At 44.2% G+C, this 18029-nt stretch overlaps 1 protein-coding gene across 8 annotated transcripts in view; it reads left to right on the forward strand.

Annotated features, from left to right (window-relative positions):
• The window catches only part of LOC146854273 (uncharacterized), a 471193-nt gene that overhangs the window by 423867 nt on the left and 29297 nt on the right, over positions 1 to 18029 (forward strand). For 4 of the 8 annotated variants that reach the window (XR_014981190.1, XM_085652053.1, XM_085652055.1 and 1 more), the window contains 2 exons: positions 3817 to 3916; positions 7708 to 7838. Coding sequence is in view for 4 of the 8 variants with exons in the window: in XM_085652053.1 (XP_085508179.1) it covers positions 3817 to 3916; positions 7708 to 7838 (231 nt within the window). In the remaining 4 variants the exon portion in view is untranslated. The remainder of the gene's footprint in view (positions 1 to 3816; positions 3917 to 7707; positions 7839 to 18029) is intronic. The other 4 variants (XR_014981192.1, XR_014981191.1, XM_085652054.1 and 1 more) reach the window with 3 other exon arrangements.

Here is an 18029-nt window from a genome sequence, read left to right on the forward strand (position 1 = left end):
GAACGTACTTTTTCTAGATTTGTATGGTCATATGCTCAACCCCGGCGGGCATATAAATATCTTACCCTTCCTAAGGACAGAGGAGGGCTAGCTCTCCCCAACTTAAGGAGATATTATTGGTCGTGTGTATTACTATACAGCAAGGAATTATTACAAAGTCAAAATAATACAGAGGAACATACGGCTTCAATCTTTCAGCTATTGGTGGGGAATTCCTGCTATGGCTATTTTTGGAAACATATACATGATAGTTATCATAAAAAGGTCAAATTTAAAACTCTCTTTAGCTGTTTTAAGGTATGGAAGGCTGTAAAAAAAGTACTAGGAATTGAACGATTTTCACACTACACCCCAGTATTAAATAACCCAATACTTCCACCAACTATCTTTAAAGATAACTGCGTTAATAAATGGTATAACTTGGGAATAACACAATTAGGGGATTTTTATACTAACCAGGGTATTAAATCTTTCGAAATTTTGAAGGGAGAATTTGGCTTAGATTGGCGGGACTTCTTTAAATATCTTCAGATTAGGGCCTTCCTAACTCACAAATCTGGACTAAAAACATTATGGGAAGAATCTACTGTAGTAGAAACAGTTATACATTCCAGGAAACATTCGATTGGTGGAGTCTATGAGTTATTGTTGGACAAACTCCCTGACGATCTAGATAAAATGGCAATAAAGTGGCAAAGTAAACTCGATATATCTAAAGAAGGATTCTTAGACTCCTACCAGTTAGCACAAACGCTTCTTATCTCTACTAAGCTTCTGGCACAATTTTATAAAACCTGTTTTTTTCTCTATTATACCCCTGACAAGATTGCAAAATGGGGAACTGGTATTGGGACTTGCTGTCCGAGATGCAATTTATTTAAAGCAAACTCCATCCATATCTTCGCTTCTTGCCCAGTGTTAATACCTCTGGTACAAGATATAGAGAGGTTTTTAACCTCTGTTCTTCATAGAAAGGTTGTCTTGTCACCAGAGGTATTGGTACTTGGGGTAGAAGATTCAGATAAATCTGAAAACGGTTATAATTTTATTTTTGTTGCTATGGCCGTTTGGCGTCTATGTCTAGCCTCGGCTTGGCTAGACCCGTTACCACCCACTTTCCAACAGTGGCTAGCTAGGCTTTTAGCGGTGCATAATATAGAGATAGCTATATATAAGCGGAAAGGCAAAAGGCGACGTGAAAGGGGCATGAATATCTGGACTCCTCTCACATCTTGGCGAGAGCAACAAATCTGATTTACTATCAATGGTACAATGTATCTATGTTATTGTTTTGATTGGGGGTTTCTTTTTCCCTGTGGAACATTGAATGTATTTTGCAAATTTCCTTTAATGCTTATTTAAATATGATAAACATAAAGTTCATGATATTAATGTACAGAATGTTTACCTGTCCGAGGGGGGGAATAAATATGTTAAAACCAATAAAAAAAAATATAAAAAAAAAAAAAGTAAAGCATCGGTGCCGCGATGCTTGTTGAGATGTGCATTAAACCCTGCTTGCATTTTAGAGCGAGAACTGCAATACTGTACTTCACAGAAGGCACAGTCATAGCCACTGCCTGATATTAGAGGGTGCGCTGATGTACAGTGACTTTCAATATTGCAGATGAAACCGAATAAGTGGGCATGTATTCGAGAAAGAGGACTTTAATAGATTGTGCATGTTGGTGAAGAAGAAAAGTTCTTTAGGTGATGCCAGCATTTCTAAGGGACGGCCAGAGAGCGCACATTTGAAAGATGCCCTTGTTAGAATTGTTCTCGCATTTCAAGAGCGTCTAACAGCTGCGCCATTCTTTTGCCTGCTTTTCAAAGAATGCTGCAATTAAGGAAAATGTGGACACAATCCCAGCACAGTATCCCTCAAGAAACGAATGTGCATAATGGAAAGTTGGTAGGTCGTTTCCCAGTTTCAAAGCGGTGCGGCGTGTCCTGTTAATGGTATCAAGGCAGCTCGCGCAGGAAGTTCTGAGACCCCCAGTCATGAGAGAGATTGTCAGATGGCAGGTTGGCACCTCCCAACAGCCTAGCCTTTCATTGGTTGCAGTTGTGCACACCTGTCACAGCTGGAGTGTTTACACAAGCTCTAATAGACTAGCCAGCGACGTGCGCAGAATATCACTCACTGCATCACTGCTGAAAGCGAGGGTTCCTCCGCCCACTGGGTTTAGTAGCGCTATATAAATTGGATTTCATTTCATTTCTTCAATAGACATCAATGGGAGAAACACATTTTCTCGATAATTTTATTTTTTTAAATCTCCCACTTTCCTCCTCCAAAATGTTCGCATGCATGCTGTGACAGTACTCACTCAGCGGCTGCCCTCCACCCCGAGCCGTGCACAGAATATCCGGGCGCTCCTCGTGCCTGAAGCATGAACACAGCATGGGTGGGTGGGCTCAAGATGACGGACACTGGGGTTTGCTCCACAGGCTGCAGTTTCACTTAACAAGGGGTGAATCTACTTCAGAGCTCCCTGTTCCAATGCGTTCCTATGCTACTTGGCCTTTACTTTTGGATTCTAGTGCTCGGACGGTATCCCGGGTGACACACTTTTATAATTACTATTCGTTTAGCGGACAACTTTGCCAATGCTAAATGTAGCAGCCTCTTTTACTTACATAAGGGTTACAATACCGGCAATTTAGGTTACCAGTCATGTGTGTGATACTTGTGTTGCAATAATACCTCGAGAAGCGAAACTACACAGATCATAGTACAAAACCAACCCGGGCTAAAGTTTCCTGGGGGAAATTCCAGTTGACTAGTTACAAATGGTTTCTACTGAATCCAGCTCTCTATGCAAGACAAGCATTTGGCAATGCAATAGGTCTTGCATTTACGCGAGTTTGAGCTATTGGCATTGTAAATGACAATGCCTTTTATTTATTTTTGGGTTTTTAAAACCAAAATAAAAGTTACTGTTGTAAAGAGTGTAGTCAATTCGTCAGGCCATGTTTGCTGACTGCATGACTTTAAATGCAATAAACAGACTTGATGCTACGTTTACTGCTCACTTAATGTGATGGAGCACAATTTTTGCCTCATGTTTAGTCTCATCTTTTACATTTGAAAAGTGGAGAAAAATTTCTTAATTCCTTAATATATGCACACTACGAAAATAATTCAAAAACGGTGTGCTCCGTTTTTCATGTTGCAAATGTACTATGGTCCATACTAATTGGAGTAAACCGTAGTTGCTCTGTGCCCTGTTATACAATTAGTAATATAGCAAATAATGAGTCGCTTCCATTTTTTCCACTTGCGCAAAACTTTGTTCAAAAAGTGGCCCCAGGTCATTTCTTTATATGTGATCCTGTTCTTTTCTGACGGGGTCTGAAGACAGTTGGTATTGTGTGCAGTCTTTCGATGACATAAGCTATGGGAAGTGTTCATTATGTCGGGAAAAAAACATCCAGCATGTCCTTCAGCACCCCCATAACCCCCAATTACAGTGGCCTTAGTTATCAAGGCAGAAGCATCAGAACCTGGTGTCTGTATGGTTGAGGGGTTGGGAGTCTTATGTAGGGCTGAAGGAGTCGTATATCCATATGGCATAGGGCTTACGTGGCCCCATTTCCCATGTGACACCTGTAGCCAGGCCTGGGTTTCTGGCTAACAGCATTTTGATTGTGGGTACTGGTAAGTCTGCACCTATAAAGGGGAATACACTCCACTTGTCTCTAAATGCAGCGTGCTGTTGGCTAACAAGCCTGGGGTGGATGTAAGCGCCACACGTGGCATGGAGAGACGTGACATCTATGTTACTAACCAAGTTTGTTTTTTCTCTTTTCAAGTAGTAAAACCAGCATATTAACCACCAGAAAGCTGACCTCGTCAGGCCAAGCAATACCAATGCACTGGGATGGCAATGCAGTACCCGCTGTGGGATACAAGGTACAAACTTGTTCATCTCCCTAAGTGCCCAGACGTAATGTATGCTTCCAGAACGAATTTTTGCATTGTTGTAAAACAGGGGTTGACCAACATGCATTCTACTGGTGAGTGACTACACAGTTTTGCAGTTATGACTGAGTAGTTTTGCATTGGTGATTGGGCAGTTTTGCACTGCTAATCAAGCAGTTTTGTATTGGTAACAAAGCAGTTTTGAACTGATGACTGGACAGTTTTGCACGTGTGACTGAGCAGTTTTCACTGGTGATCAAGCAGTTTTGCACTGGTGACTGGGCAGTTTTGAACTACTGACTGCCCCTTGAACTTAACATTGTGCACTGGTCAGTCAATGAGAATGCAAATACAACGCTTCCGGTCACAGGTGCAGTGCATTTAATCCAGACCCATCTTGGTGTATAGAGGCAGGGTAGATTATAAGGATGGTGGTGGGATGTGAATGATGTTTGGATGGTGTTGATTGGGGCTGCAGCACGTCACTCTCAAAACATGTGCTTGCTAATAGAATCATCCATTTTTTATGCTGTTTGCAGCGTTGCATACTCTCAACGCTGTAATGAATAACAGGCTTACATTCAAAGTTTCATGTTACCAGCTGCTCGGGAATCCTTGAGCAACAAGGACTAGAATCAGAAACGTCAGATTCAAAAGTGGTGACATTCACAGAAAAGTGCTTGCAGTACTTTTGCCATTTAACCTTTTTATTCAAAACAATAACAAAAAATTGTGAAGAGTTTTGAAGTATTCTTTTTTAAGGACACTTCAAGTAATTCCTGATGTGTACAGAGCATCAATCAAAATAGCTATTGGTGCATGCCAGTCTATGCGTGCACTGCGCATATCTATGTATGCACTGCACATATCTATGCATGCACTGCGCATATCTGTGCATGCACTGCACAAATCTATGCTTGCACTGCGCATATCTATGCGTGCACTGCGCATATCTATGCATGCACTGCACATAGCTATGCATGCATTGCACTAGTATTGCCCTGAAATGCTTCTGCCTGGTCCAATAAGAGACTACCCTGTTTGTTATGCACTGTGGTGTGCAATTTGGGAGTTGGCCTCTGCGGCTCCAGGGGACCCTATGCCTATTTTGACGCTATACCTGCATCACAGGCATGCTACCACAGCCCATCTGCGAACTGTTTCCTCCAATCTTGGATGCTGTTCCACACAACCCCACCTAAATCATGCAAAGTGTTCATTCTGAATGCTTTAGTTATGCAACAATATCTAGAGCATTGACTTAGCTGATCAGGCGGGCTGGAGGGGGAGGGGAGTTAGGAAAAAGGCCCTTTTGCTACTTTATCTCCTGGATTGAGGATTCGGGAAAGGGGAAACAGTTGTGATAGTTTGAAACCTGAACCAACATCTTCTGAACGCCATGTGGCATAGCATTAATGGCAACTCCTTCCAACTGCGATACGTAAGATATTTCAGAGTCCTGAACTAACATTTACAGTACTGTAGGATGATGATGCATTGTAGTGTGTCCTTGGTAAATGCGCTTCAAATATTCCATGTTGTCCACAAAGGTGTAAAAACAAAGGTGAGCATAAAAATACTCAGTTATTCCTAAAATGTGCACCAGTTGTATAGCATGGCTGTGATTTGGCACTGTTACTTTAGAGCCCTTAGAGTTCCCGAGGATGTAAAACGTCCTCCTGGCCTGCTTCTCAGCAGCTCCTTGGATAATCCTGGTATTTCAGCAGCCACCGTTTGTCAGGCTCCAGGCCTGCTCATATCAGCTGCTCATTATGCTGATCACAGGTGGTTTTCTTATATGTTTGATGTCAAACCCTCCTGGAAGTAGGAAAGGAGAGCAGACTGCTTTGAGCTGACTTGCTAAGTGTGCCTTCCGGGTTTCTTTGGCCAGGAGGGGATTACATTAGTGCTTTAAATTGAAAATACTCACTATTTAGAGTACCTGTTTGTCATGAGAAGTGCTGGAACTCTGACACTGAATGCATGGCAGCAGTGCTAAGAAGTCCAATTAAAGGGGTGCAGGTACTTGGTACCGGACAGTTGCTGCCAAATGAAACCAGTGGATTGCATCAACTGGCATTAAATAGTAGTTTGTCTGCAATAGCTTCTGTTTAAGATGAGAAATTGGTATGTGTATGAGAAGAAAAAATTAGCCTTTGAGACAAAAAGAATTAGGACATTTTTAGAAAAGCAAATTCTCCTTAATGACATAATTGCAATCAGTATTCTTCCACATCCATAGTATTTCCTTTGGACACAGCTCACCATTTGCCTAAGCGATCCGTGCATGCCCCTCTCAGGAAATCTTGTTGCACTGCCTCAACCCTATAATCTGGATTCTAGCTATTGACTTGGCACCTGAGCCTCCCTAGGAGGTTGAGATCTGGAGTTAGAGAGTATGATCTGGATTCTAGTTCTTGACTTGGCACCTGAGCCTCCCTAGGAGGTTGGGATCTGGAGTTAGCCAGCAGGATCTGGATTCTAGTTCTTGACTTGGCACCTGAGCCTCCTTAGGAGGTTGGGATCTGGAGTTAGCGAGCATGATCTGGATTCTAGTTCTTGACTTGGCACCTGAGCCTCCTTAAGAGGTTGGGATCTGGAGTTAGAGAGCATGATCTGGATTCTAGTTCTTGCCTTGGCACCTGAGGCTCCCTAGGAGGTTGGAATCTGGAGTTAGAGAATATAATCTGGATTCTAGTTCTTGATTTGGCAACTAGGAGGTTGGGGTCTGGAGTTAGAGAACATCATCTGGATTCTAGTTCTTGACTTGGCACCTGAGCCTCCCTAAGAGGTTGGGATCTGGAGTTAGATAGTATAATCTGGATTCTAGTTCTTGACTTGGCGTCTGAGCCTCCCTAGGAGGTTGGGATCTGGAGTTAGAGAGTATGATCTGGATTCTAGTTCTTGACTTGGCACCTAAGCCTCCCTAGTAGCTTGGGATATGGAGTTAGCGAGCATTATCTGGATTCTAGTTCTTGACTTGGCACCTGAGCCTCCCTAGGAGCTTGGGATCTGGAGTTAGAGAGCGTGATCTGAATTCTAGTTCTTGCCTTGGCACCTTAGCCTCCCTAGGAGGTTGGGATCTGGAGTTAGACAACATAATCTGGATTCTAGTTCTTGATTTGGCACCTGAGCCTCCCTAGAAGGTTGGGGTCTGGAGTTGGAGACGATAATATGGATTCTAGTTATTGACTTGGCACTTGAGCCTCCCTAGGAGGTTGGGATCTGGAGTTAGATAGTATAATCTGGATTCTAGTTCTTGACTTTGCATCTGAGCCTCCCTAGGAGGTTGGGATCTGGAGTTAGAGAGTATAATCATGATTCTAGTTCTTGACTTGGCACCTGAGCATTCCTAGGAGGTTGGGATCTGGAGTTACAGAGCATAATCTGGATTCTAGTTCTTGACTTGGCACCTGAACATCCCTAGGAGGTTGGGATCTGGAGTTAGAGATAAGCCTGTTCAAGCCCCTGCGCTAAGGATTGTAGCAATTGTGTGCAAGCTACAGACAGCTGGCAGCCATTTTCAGTAGAAAAGCAGCATGATGTGGACATTTAGGCGCCGAAAAGCACAAAAAAGAAATTGCCAGCCATTTTTCTTGGTGATGAAAAGTAGCGCATTTTATACTCTAAAAAACTGAAATGTCAGGCAGGTGGCCTTAAAGGGACACCATTCTGTTGTACTTTAAGAAAACGTAGCAGCTGCAGAATGCGCGATAACCCAGTCTAATTTCAGAACAGACTGCCTCAAGTTTGTAGACTCTGACAGATGTTTTCCAATACAGTTGGTACAGATCAGTCGGTATTCCATGGAATTCCACGAGATTGAAGAGTCCTTCGAATTGACCATGCCGAATCACTCCATCCAGAAGGTACAGAGGATTCAGAACGCTACTCTCTGGCAGTTCTATGAAATGTAAGTAACATATTTCATTTTATCCCAGTCCTAGCTAATTAATGTGCTCTGAAGTGGGATGCCTTAGAATATGCTACAATTACTGGATAAAAGGGAACCCCTCAGCGGGATTCTCTTCGAAGGTACACATGGCTGGCAAACCGTTGACCAGCAGTGATCCTATATCCATGGAGTTGAGCCTTTCTTTGGTTAGAAGTAGGAACCTTTAAGTTTTTATAGTAAGTGCCTTCCTAATTATGAGGTGCCGGAATTCCAAATGTTTGGCTCCACCAATGTTTAATAAGTAAGTACATTTTCTTTATTCTGTTAAAACATATATAACCATAAAAAACGACGTAAAATCAGACACTAATAATCATAACATCTCATCAAAGTTAAATTAACACACTGAGATAAAAAAGCAAAATGCATTGCCGAAATACAATATAAAACATATCGCAAAAGCCAAAATGCCTGTTTAATGAATCTTCAAAATCCTAGCTACATTCCTTTCCTACTTCTTACCATGCATGCGAGTTTTATTTTCTGTCAATTGTATTTTGGCATGTTAATACAGGTTACTCTGTTGGTGGGAAGCTAAGGTTTAAATTGGCATCTCATTTAAAGTGGAACCCACTAGAGATCATTTTATACAAGGTTGGTGTGATTACCACAGCAGCGTTGGCTACTGGATGTGCAGTTGCATGAAGACCAGTTGTTACTGGTTCTTATCTTGAATTAAGGAGACTGGTCAGTAGGGCATCTTCGTAATCTATTCTGATGAGGACCATTGCTTGGTCTATTTTGTTAGGGACTTGTCATTGAACGAATGGTTTCATTTTCCTTAGCATCATCAGTTGATATTCCCTTAGTAGAGGTTTTATTTGATCATGAAGAAGAGCCTGTTGTCGAGTGTGAAACCCAATGATTTTAAATTTGTATCCACTGTACGTGAATCCCTACTGTCTTGAGAAAGGTACTCCAGTCAGGAGTGTAATAAAGGCCCCTGCAACCACTGTGGATCAAAGGCCCCTAACCCTTCTAGGAGCCCCGATTCAGCCCAAGGCCAATGAATATCTGTGAGATATGCGAGAATCAGGGGCCCTTCAACACGTTCTGCAGGGGGGCCCTGTAATGACCTGCGTGTCATTGTGTTCTGTCCAAATGACCTGCCTGTCATCATGTTCTGTGCAGCACACTTACAATGGGGTTCCCATTCTAGAGCTTTTATCTTGTTCAAGTGTCCTTAGAACTCCCACTGGTCAGTTGCTGCTGGCACTGTGTGGGTAGGACGTTATCTCTGTAGATACCTACTCTATCTTCAATAAATCTTCTTCTGCCAGCTCCATCCAGTGTACCAGCTTTATTACACTGGCGACGATCCTGAAACGAACCCTCAGCTGTCCTCTTTCATGACTTGCTTCTACAGAACTACATGACGTCCTAACACACTTTGGGAACCTCAGCTTGCCATAAGACTACCTATCTTCTATCCTGCCTCAACAATAAGGTACTGTGAACATTTCTTGACTGCCCTGTGTTTTAATTTTTAAGCTTCTGACTCACTGAGATTATCGTTCCCCACGTGCAACTCTTACGCCTCTAGTGACCTGCGCAGATTCTCGGCCCTCGCAACCATTTTCGTCTCTGATGACGCATACAGCTCCACCGCTCATGTTCCCTGATTAGCCTAGCAACCTTTGACTCCATTTACGCAAGCTACGTCTGACGTCGATAAACAACTGGGAGCTTTGGAAAACTTAAACAGAGCGTTGCTAAGCAACTGAGGACCCTGCTCCCACTCCTCATTGCTTTAAACCTCCAAGCCGAGCATGAAATATAACCAGAGCGTTGCTAAGCAACTGAGGACGCCACCCCGCTCCTCATTGAAACCTCCAGGCCGAGCGTGTTGTTACCAAGCAGATGGCGCCACAACTCGCTTTGCCTTAATTTTGATCTTCAATCTGCCAAGACGAGGCCTATCTTACGGTGATGGGCACAGCATTTCATTGTGTTACATTACATTTATTTAAATTATAACGGGGCCCGTCTTACGCTGATTGGCACAGCATTTACTTAAATTATAACGAGGGCCGTCCTACGCACATGTGCACGGCATTTATTTGAATTTTAACAAGGCCAGTCTAACGTTGATGGACACATCATTTCATTGTGTCACATTACACTTTCTTTATCAACAAACGCTGGTGCATCACGCCAGCAGGCACAGCTAATTTTAATAACGATTTCATCTACTTACCTTGTATTTCACGCTGACGGGCACAGCTTGCCATACTGCCTGTCTCCTACTTCTACTTTTATATGCAACCATTGTTTCCCACAAATTCTGAAATTTTTGGGTTTCAAGTGATAGGCATACCATTTCATAATTGCCTCCGCTCCTCCTATTACTGTGAAAGCACACTCACTCTTGATGTGCTTTCACCACCTTGCTTTCTTCGGTGACTGGCACATCTTTCTTCAAAATGAAAATGTCACCCCACCACCCTTCTTTTTATCAAATACAGGTGAGCCTTCCATCCGCTAGTCAAAATGGAAGAAGGTCTTCCTCAACTACGCTAGGGTGTGCGGAGTGCCATTGAGTGCAGAGAGGAAGTCAGCCTTACTCTTACACTGCATAGGCTCCGAGGGGCAAGAAGTTTTCGAACATCTACCTAACCTTGATGACACCGAATCCAAAAGACTCAATGAATTTGTAATCTGCTTGAAAAAACTGTACAAACACTATCTCCCCAAGGTCAGCACCATCCTAGAACGTTACCACTTTGGGAAATGCCTACAACAACCTAAAGAGTCAGTTGAGGTATATGTTACTCAATTGCGCAAGCAGGCCTCCACTTGTAAGTTTGAAAGCGCACTTGAGGAATGTATACGTGACCAATTTATGCTAGGTTGCGCCATAGAAAAGGTGAAGGATGAACTGTGGCAAAAGGACGATCCCAAGCTTGATGAAGTCATCTTAATTGCCAAACGCATTGAGCACTCCCTCGCTTATGTAGAAGTCGTGAAAATAGAAAACGGCACTCTTAACACAACTAATGATAAAGTGCAAGCAGTAACTAAGCCTAAGACATTTAAGCAAATTGAGTCTCAGTCTTCATGGTCTAAAAAACCTTTCCCTGGGAAATGTTACTGCTGCAACAGTGGAGGTCATCTGGCCAATGACAAGTTGTGTCCTGCTCTGAATGCAAAATGCCTCAAATGTGAAAAAGTTGGCCACGTAGCGAAAGCCTGCAGGGTATCAAAATTTAAGAAGAACAAGCGAGTGAAGGAAGTGTGGATTCAAAATGAGTCCGACTCTGACCCTGATGAGTTGCATTGTGGAGAGGTCTTGACTCAAGCTTGTTTGAACACGTGTAAAAATCCCATTGACAGTGTCTGAATAAATGGTTATCCTGTCAAAATGCTCTTTAACTCCGGGGCAAAAATCACTTTGGTTCCTAAGTGTTTTTATGACTCAACTTTATTGGGTATGATGAAGGTGTTCAAGCCTGACATCAGGCCGCTTGCTTATGGTGGTCAACCTATCAAATTGTTTGGCTACTTTGAGGGTGACATAGACTGCAAGAATAAACTAACTGCTGGGAAAATCTACATCTCCTCCAGAGGTGACTGTATAATAAGTTGGGTTCACCAGGCAGATCTTGGAGTCATGTTAACTCCTGGTAGGGATCCTTGTAAAGTCTTGAAGGAAGACCTGTGTTCATCACCTCCTGATTCTCCTGGTGCACCCGAGCCAGCCAAGGTTGATCAAGTCGACGATCTACGTAATGAATTTGAACAAGTTTTCAGTGTAAAATTTAGGTTGTTTGTCTGGTTATACGCATAAACGATCTTTGAAACCTGATGCCATCCCTGTTACTTGCAAGGTGCATAGTGTAACATTAGCACTGAGGGACTCAATGCAGAAAGAACTGCAGAAGTTACTAAAAGATGGAATTATAGTCAAAACTGAGGCGATGAGTGGTTGGCTCCAGCGGTACTCGCACGTAAAGCCTCCTGCGAGGTGAGACTATGTGTGGACTTGCACGCTCTCAATCGGGCTGTCGTAGCCGACAAATACCCTCTCCCGAATATTGCAGAAATGCTGACGCAATTAGGCGGAGCTGAGGTCTTCTCCACATTGGACCTCAGGGCCGCGTACAACCAGATTAAAATTGACCCTGACTCAATGAACCTCACTGCATTTATAACACCATTTGGCACTTTCAAATTAAGAAGACTTCCTTTCGAACTGAATTCTGCAGCCTCCGTATTTCGAAGAGCTATGGAAGACGTCCTGCATGGGTTACCTGGTGTCAAGATTTACTAAGGCGATGTACTGGTATTTGGCTCTTACCAAGAGTTACTTGATGAGAGACTCAGGGACGTTCTGAAGCATTTCAAGTCCCGTGGATTGACTCTAAGTGAGAACAAATGTAAATTTAACCTCACTGAAAGTGACTATTTAGGGCACAAATTATCTAAGGAGGGTGTCAAACCTAAAGATCATTTAGTGGAGACTAATGAGAACCTTCCTGTGCCCCACTCCAGGGATGAGTTAGTCAAATTTCTCAGTATGGACGAATATTACAACAAGTTCGTCCCACAGTTTGCTTTTCGTACTTTCACCCTTAGGGCTCTTCTCAAGAAGGGTGTGAGGTTCATCTGGTCACCACAGTGCCAAGCGTAATTCGCTGATATAAAGGCAGCTTTGAGTGAGGTTCCTTCTCGCCTGAGTTTTGACACTTCTGCCCTTTCTATCCTCATCACTGATGCTAGCTCCAAGGGTCTCGGGCTGTTCTTAAACAAGTGAAGGAAGGACACGAGATAACTATCATGTTCTTGTCACGAGTACTGATGGGGCCTGAAATGCATTACTCTGTCATAGAGAAGAAACCCTTTGCATCTTTTGGGCTATTAAGAAACGTAAATATTTTCTCTGGGGAAGTTCGTTCACAGTACAGTCCGACCACAAACCTTTAAAGGACTTGTTCACTAAAAAGAGTCTTGATGCCGTATCCTCAAGGATCGGCAGGTGGATTGTCACACTCCAAGACTATGATTTTGTTGTACATCACATTCCTGATGCTCAGAACAAGGTTTCGGATTGTCTTTCCGGCCTTGTCCTGAACGACCCTAATCACGCCCTTGATGCCTCTGGAGACTCGTGAGAGGATGACAATTATAAAGTGTGTGAGATCTTGGGTGAGGGAGAGTGGAAGTTTGCCATTGAAAGTGATCCCGTAATTCTCGAGGTCAGTAAGTTAGTGACTGATGGTTGGGGGGGGCATTAAAAGTTTGAGTGAGGAGACACAAAAGTTATGGAATGCGCATCATGAGCTGTCTGTCTCCTCTGGGTTGCTTTGGAGAGGTACCAAGCTCGTTCCACCCCTCCCTGTCAGGCTTAAAATTGTACAACAAGCACATCAGGGGCACCAGGGCATCTCCAAGACCAAAGAAAGGATCTGTTTGCACTTCTGGTGGCCAGGAATTGATCTCTTAGTCGAGCGCATGGTGAGAGACTGCTCTGAGTGTAATGCCTCTGACAAGGTCTATAATACTAGAGTCCAACCTATGGTTGTGCGTGAGGCCCCTGTTGGTTGTTGGCAAGAAGTGGCATTGGATCTTTTGGGTCCCATTACTAGTAGCTCTTGTCAATCCTATGTCCTAGTATTAATGGACATGTTCTCCAGGTGGCCGGAGATTAAGATCACTCACAACATTGAGACTAAGGACGTCAGCAAGTTCTCTGATGAAGTCTTCTCCCGACAGGGACTCCTGGACTGTCTTCTTCCTGACAACGGGGTTCAACAGGTCTTGAGAGAGATGGAGGAGTTTTTGGCAGAAAAGGGGGTCAAACATAAGCGGTGCGCCCTCTACCATCCCGAAACCAATGGCATGGTGGAGAGATTTAACAGTGTGTTAAAAGAATCCATTCAACTGGCCAAAGCTCAAAACAAAGACTGGAAGTCTGAGGTTGTTTAACGGGTAACAATCTACCATCTCACACCTCATTCAACCACGAGTAAAGTTCCCTTTGAGCTCTTTTGCGGGCGGAAGACCAATACCCAGATGTTCCAAGCATGGATGAGAGACAAAAGTGCGAGTGTTGGTTTGGATGCTTGTCCTGCTACAGGTCCTAGCATAGTTTCCTCTGGTACGGGTCCTGGTGTCACGTCCTGGCAAGCCAGTCTGGATTTGAAGATTGCAAAAAGGAAAGAGTATTTTGACGCTAGACACGCTGCCACTCACACTCGTTTGCGAGTAGGAGACAGGGTGCGAGTACGTCTTGCCCAGAGGTATGCTGGAGTCTCTAAATTCTCCTCGCCTTATGTGGTAAAGAAACTCCTTCAGAATGCTGTTAAATTGGATGATGGTCGCAGCTGGAACTTGAACAGAATCGCTCCAATGCCAACCAAGTCCACCCTGGGTTGGTTGATCCTTCCAAAGAATTGCCCGCTTTGCGAAGGAGTTCTCGCGCTGGAAAGATTCCGGCAAAACTGCATGATTTTGTTCTTTGTTAATGTTTCTTTTGCCCCTTTCTTCCTTGCCTAACTCTTCCCTTTCTCCTAATCTCTCTCTTTGCTCTTCTAGTGTAAAGGGGGAAGGTGTGTAATGAACTGTGTGTTCTCCATTCTAGAGCTTTCATCTTGTTCAAGTATCCTTAGAACTCCCACTGGTCAGTTGCTGCTTACGCCGTGTGGGTAGGACGTTATCTCTGTAGATAACTACTCTATCTTAGGATGACATCTCTGTAGATACCTACTCTATCTTCAATAAATCTTCTTCTGCCAACTCCATCTAGTGTACCAGCTTTATTACAGGCCCCATTATTTTTCGTCATGCCACTGAATACAGTTTATTGTAGAAGAGCCACGGGTTTGGCGGCCATCTTGGGAAACTACTAAACCCACACATTTCTGAAAACTAGACACCCGGGAAAGTCCAGCGAGATATGGCTTGCGTGGGTCCCCCAACGTTTTCCTACCCAGAATCCCCTGCAAACCTCAAATTGAGCTGAAAGAAATAACTTTGTTCTCAAATTTCTGTCTGGGAAAGTTCTGGAATCTACATGGATCCACAAATTTCCTACCACCCAGCATTCCCCCAGGTCTCCCGATAGAAATGATACCTCACTCACATGGGTGAGTGAAGTACCCGCAACAGGCAAGGGCCCAAAACGTGTTGAAGAGACATCAAAATTACCTATCACAAAACAACCTGGTTTTGCAAGGGAGATCACCTGGGTTTTTGGCCCCAGGCTCGGCTGCCATCTTGGGAAACTACCAAACCCACACGTTTCTGAAAACTAGACACCCGGGGTAGTCCAGCGAGGTATGGCTTGCGTAGATCCTCCAATGTTTTCCTACCCAGAATGCCCTGCAAACCTCAAATTTAGCTGACAAAGCCACATTTTCCACATATTTTTGGGTGGAATCACTGTGCCGGCACAAATGTCCTGCCCCACAGCGTTCCCCTCACTCTCCTGAGTAAAATGATACCTTACTTGTGTGGGTGGGGCAAGGGCCTGTGACTGGAAAGAGCCCAAAACATAGGGAATGAGGGTATAGCACAGAGAATTCCTAAGCGCTACATTTTAAAAAACATACTTTTTTTGCCAATTTTGCATTGGACACCCACACAAGTGAGGTATCATTTTACTCGGTACACTAAGGAGAACGCTGTGGGGTAGGACATTTGTGTCGCCACTGTGATTCCACACAAAATATGTGGAAAATGTGTTTCTTTGAGCTAAATTTGAGGTTTGCAGGGGATTCTGGGTAGGGAAACATTCTGGGATCCATGCAAGCCATACCTCATTGTTCTCCCCAGGGTGTCTAGTTTTCAGAAATGTGTGGTTTGGTTTTGGTTGGTTTCCCTAGATGACGGTGAGCCCGGGGCCAAAACCCCAGGTGCCTCCACCTCTCCAAAGCAGGTAGTTTTGTTATAGGTAATTTTGAAGTCTCCACAGTACGATTTGGGCAATTTCCTGTTGCAGCCACTATGCCTACCACACAAGTGAGGTACCATTATTATTGGGACATCTGAGGGAACGCTAGGTGGTAGGAAATTTGTGTCAGCCTGGTGATCCTACAACTTTCCCACACAGAAATGTGAGAAATTTTTTATTTTTTTCAACAAAATTTGAGGTTTGCAGGGGATTCTAGGTAGGGAAATGTTGGGGGACCCACACAAGCCATACCTTGCTGGACTCCCTCGGGTGTCTAGTTTTCAGAAATGTGTGGGTTTGGTAGGATTCCCAAGATGGCCACCGAGCAAAAACCCAGGTGACCCCCCCTTGCAAAACCAGGTTGTTTTGTGATAGGTTATTTTGAGGTCTCCGCAATATGTTTTGGGCCCTTGCCTGTCGCGGGTATTTGACCCACCCACACGAGTGAGGTACCATTTTTATCGGGAGACCTGGGGTAATGCTGTGTAGAAGGAAATTTGTGGATCCACGCAGATTCCAGAACTTTCCCACACAAAGATTTGAGAAAAAAGTGATTTGCTCAGCTAAATTTGAGAATTGCAGGGGATTCTGGGTAGAGAAACGTTGGGGGATCCACGCAAGCCATACCTTCCTGTACTCCCCTGGGTCTCTAGTTTTCAGAAATGTGTGGGTTTGGTATGTTTCCGTAGATGGCCTCCGAGCCTGGGACCTAAAACTCATGTGACCCCCCTTGCAAAACCAGGTCATTTTCAGATACATAGGGGGCATCTGCGTTTTTGCTCCCGGGGTCGGCAACAATCTAGGGAAACCTACCAAACCCACACAGTTCTGAAAACTAGACACCCCAGGGAGTCCAGGGAGGTATAGCTTGGGTGGGTCCCTCAACGTTTTCCTACCCAGAATCCCCTGCAAACCTCAAATTTAGCTGGATAAATAACTTTTTCTCAAATTTCTGTCTGGGAAAGTTCTGGAATCTACGTAGATCCACAAATTTCCTATCACCCAGCATTCCCCCAGGTCTCCCGATAAAACTGATACCTCACTCGCGTCGGTGGGTCAAGTACCCGTGACAGGCAAGGGCCCAAAACGTATTGAGGAGACATCAAAATTACCTATCACAAAACGACCTGGTTTTGCAAGGGGATCACCTGGATTTTTGGACCCAGGCTCGGCAGCCATCTTGGGAAACTACCAAACCCACACATTTCTGAAAACTAGACACCCGGGTAGTCCAGCAAGGTATGGCTTGCGTGGATCCGCCAACATTTTCCTACCCAGAATGCCCTGCAAACCTCCAATTTAGCTGAAAAGCCACATTTTCCACATATTTTTGGGTGGAATCACTGTGCCGGCACAAATGTCCTACCCCACCTCGTACCCCTCACTCTCCTGAGTAAAATGATACCTTTCTTGTGTGGGTGGGGCACGGGCCTGTGACTGGAAAGAACCCAAAACATAGGGAATGAGGGTATAGCACCGAGAATTCCTAAGCGCTACATTTAAAAAAAATTTTTTTTTTGCCAATTCTGCATTGGCCACCCCCACAAGTGAGGTATCATTTTACTCGGCACACTAAGGAGAACGCTGTGGGGTAGGACATTTGTGTCGCCACTGTGATTCCACACAAAATATGTGGAAAATGTGTTTCTTTCAGCTAAATTTGAGGCTTGCAGGGGATTCTGGATAGGAAAACGTTGTGGGATCCACGCAAGCCATACCTCAATGTTCTCCCCAGGGTGTCTAGTTTTCAGAATTGTGTGGTTTTGGGAGGTTTCCCTAGATGACGGCGAGCCCGGGGCCAAAACCCCAGGTGCCTCCCCCCCCCCAAAGCAGGTAGTTTTGTTATAAGTAATTTTGAAGTCTCCACAGTACGATTTGGGCATTTCCTGTTGCAGCCACTATGCCTACCACACAAGCGAAATACCATTTTTATTGGGACACCTGTGGCAACGCTGAGTGGCAGGAAATTTGTGTCAGCCTGGTGATCCTACAACTTTCCCACACAGAAATGTGAGAACAAATTGATTTTTTTCAACAAAATTTGAGGTTTGCAGGGGATTCTAGGTAGGGAAATGTTGGGAGACCCATGCAAGCCATACCTTGCTGGACTCCCCCGGGTGTCTAGTTTTCAGAAATGTGTGGGTTTGGTAGGTTTCTCAAGATGGCCACCTTGCAAAACCAGGTTGTTTTGTGATAGGTTATTTTGATGTCTGCGCAATATGTTTTGGGCCCTTGCCTGTTGCGGGTACTTGACCCAC

Source organism: Triturus cristatus, chromosome 4_1, assembly GCF_964204655.1.
Source record: "Triturus cristatus chromosome 4_1, aTriCri1.1, whole genome shotgun sequence".
Classification (NCBI taxonomy): domain Eukaryota; kingdom Metazoa; phylum Chordata; class Amphibia; order Caudata; family Salamandridae; genus Triturus; species Triturus cristatus.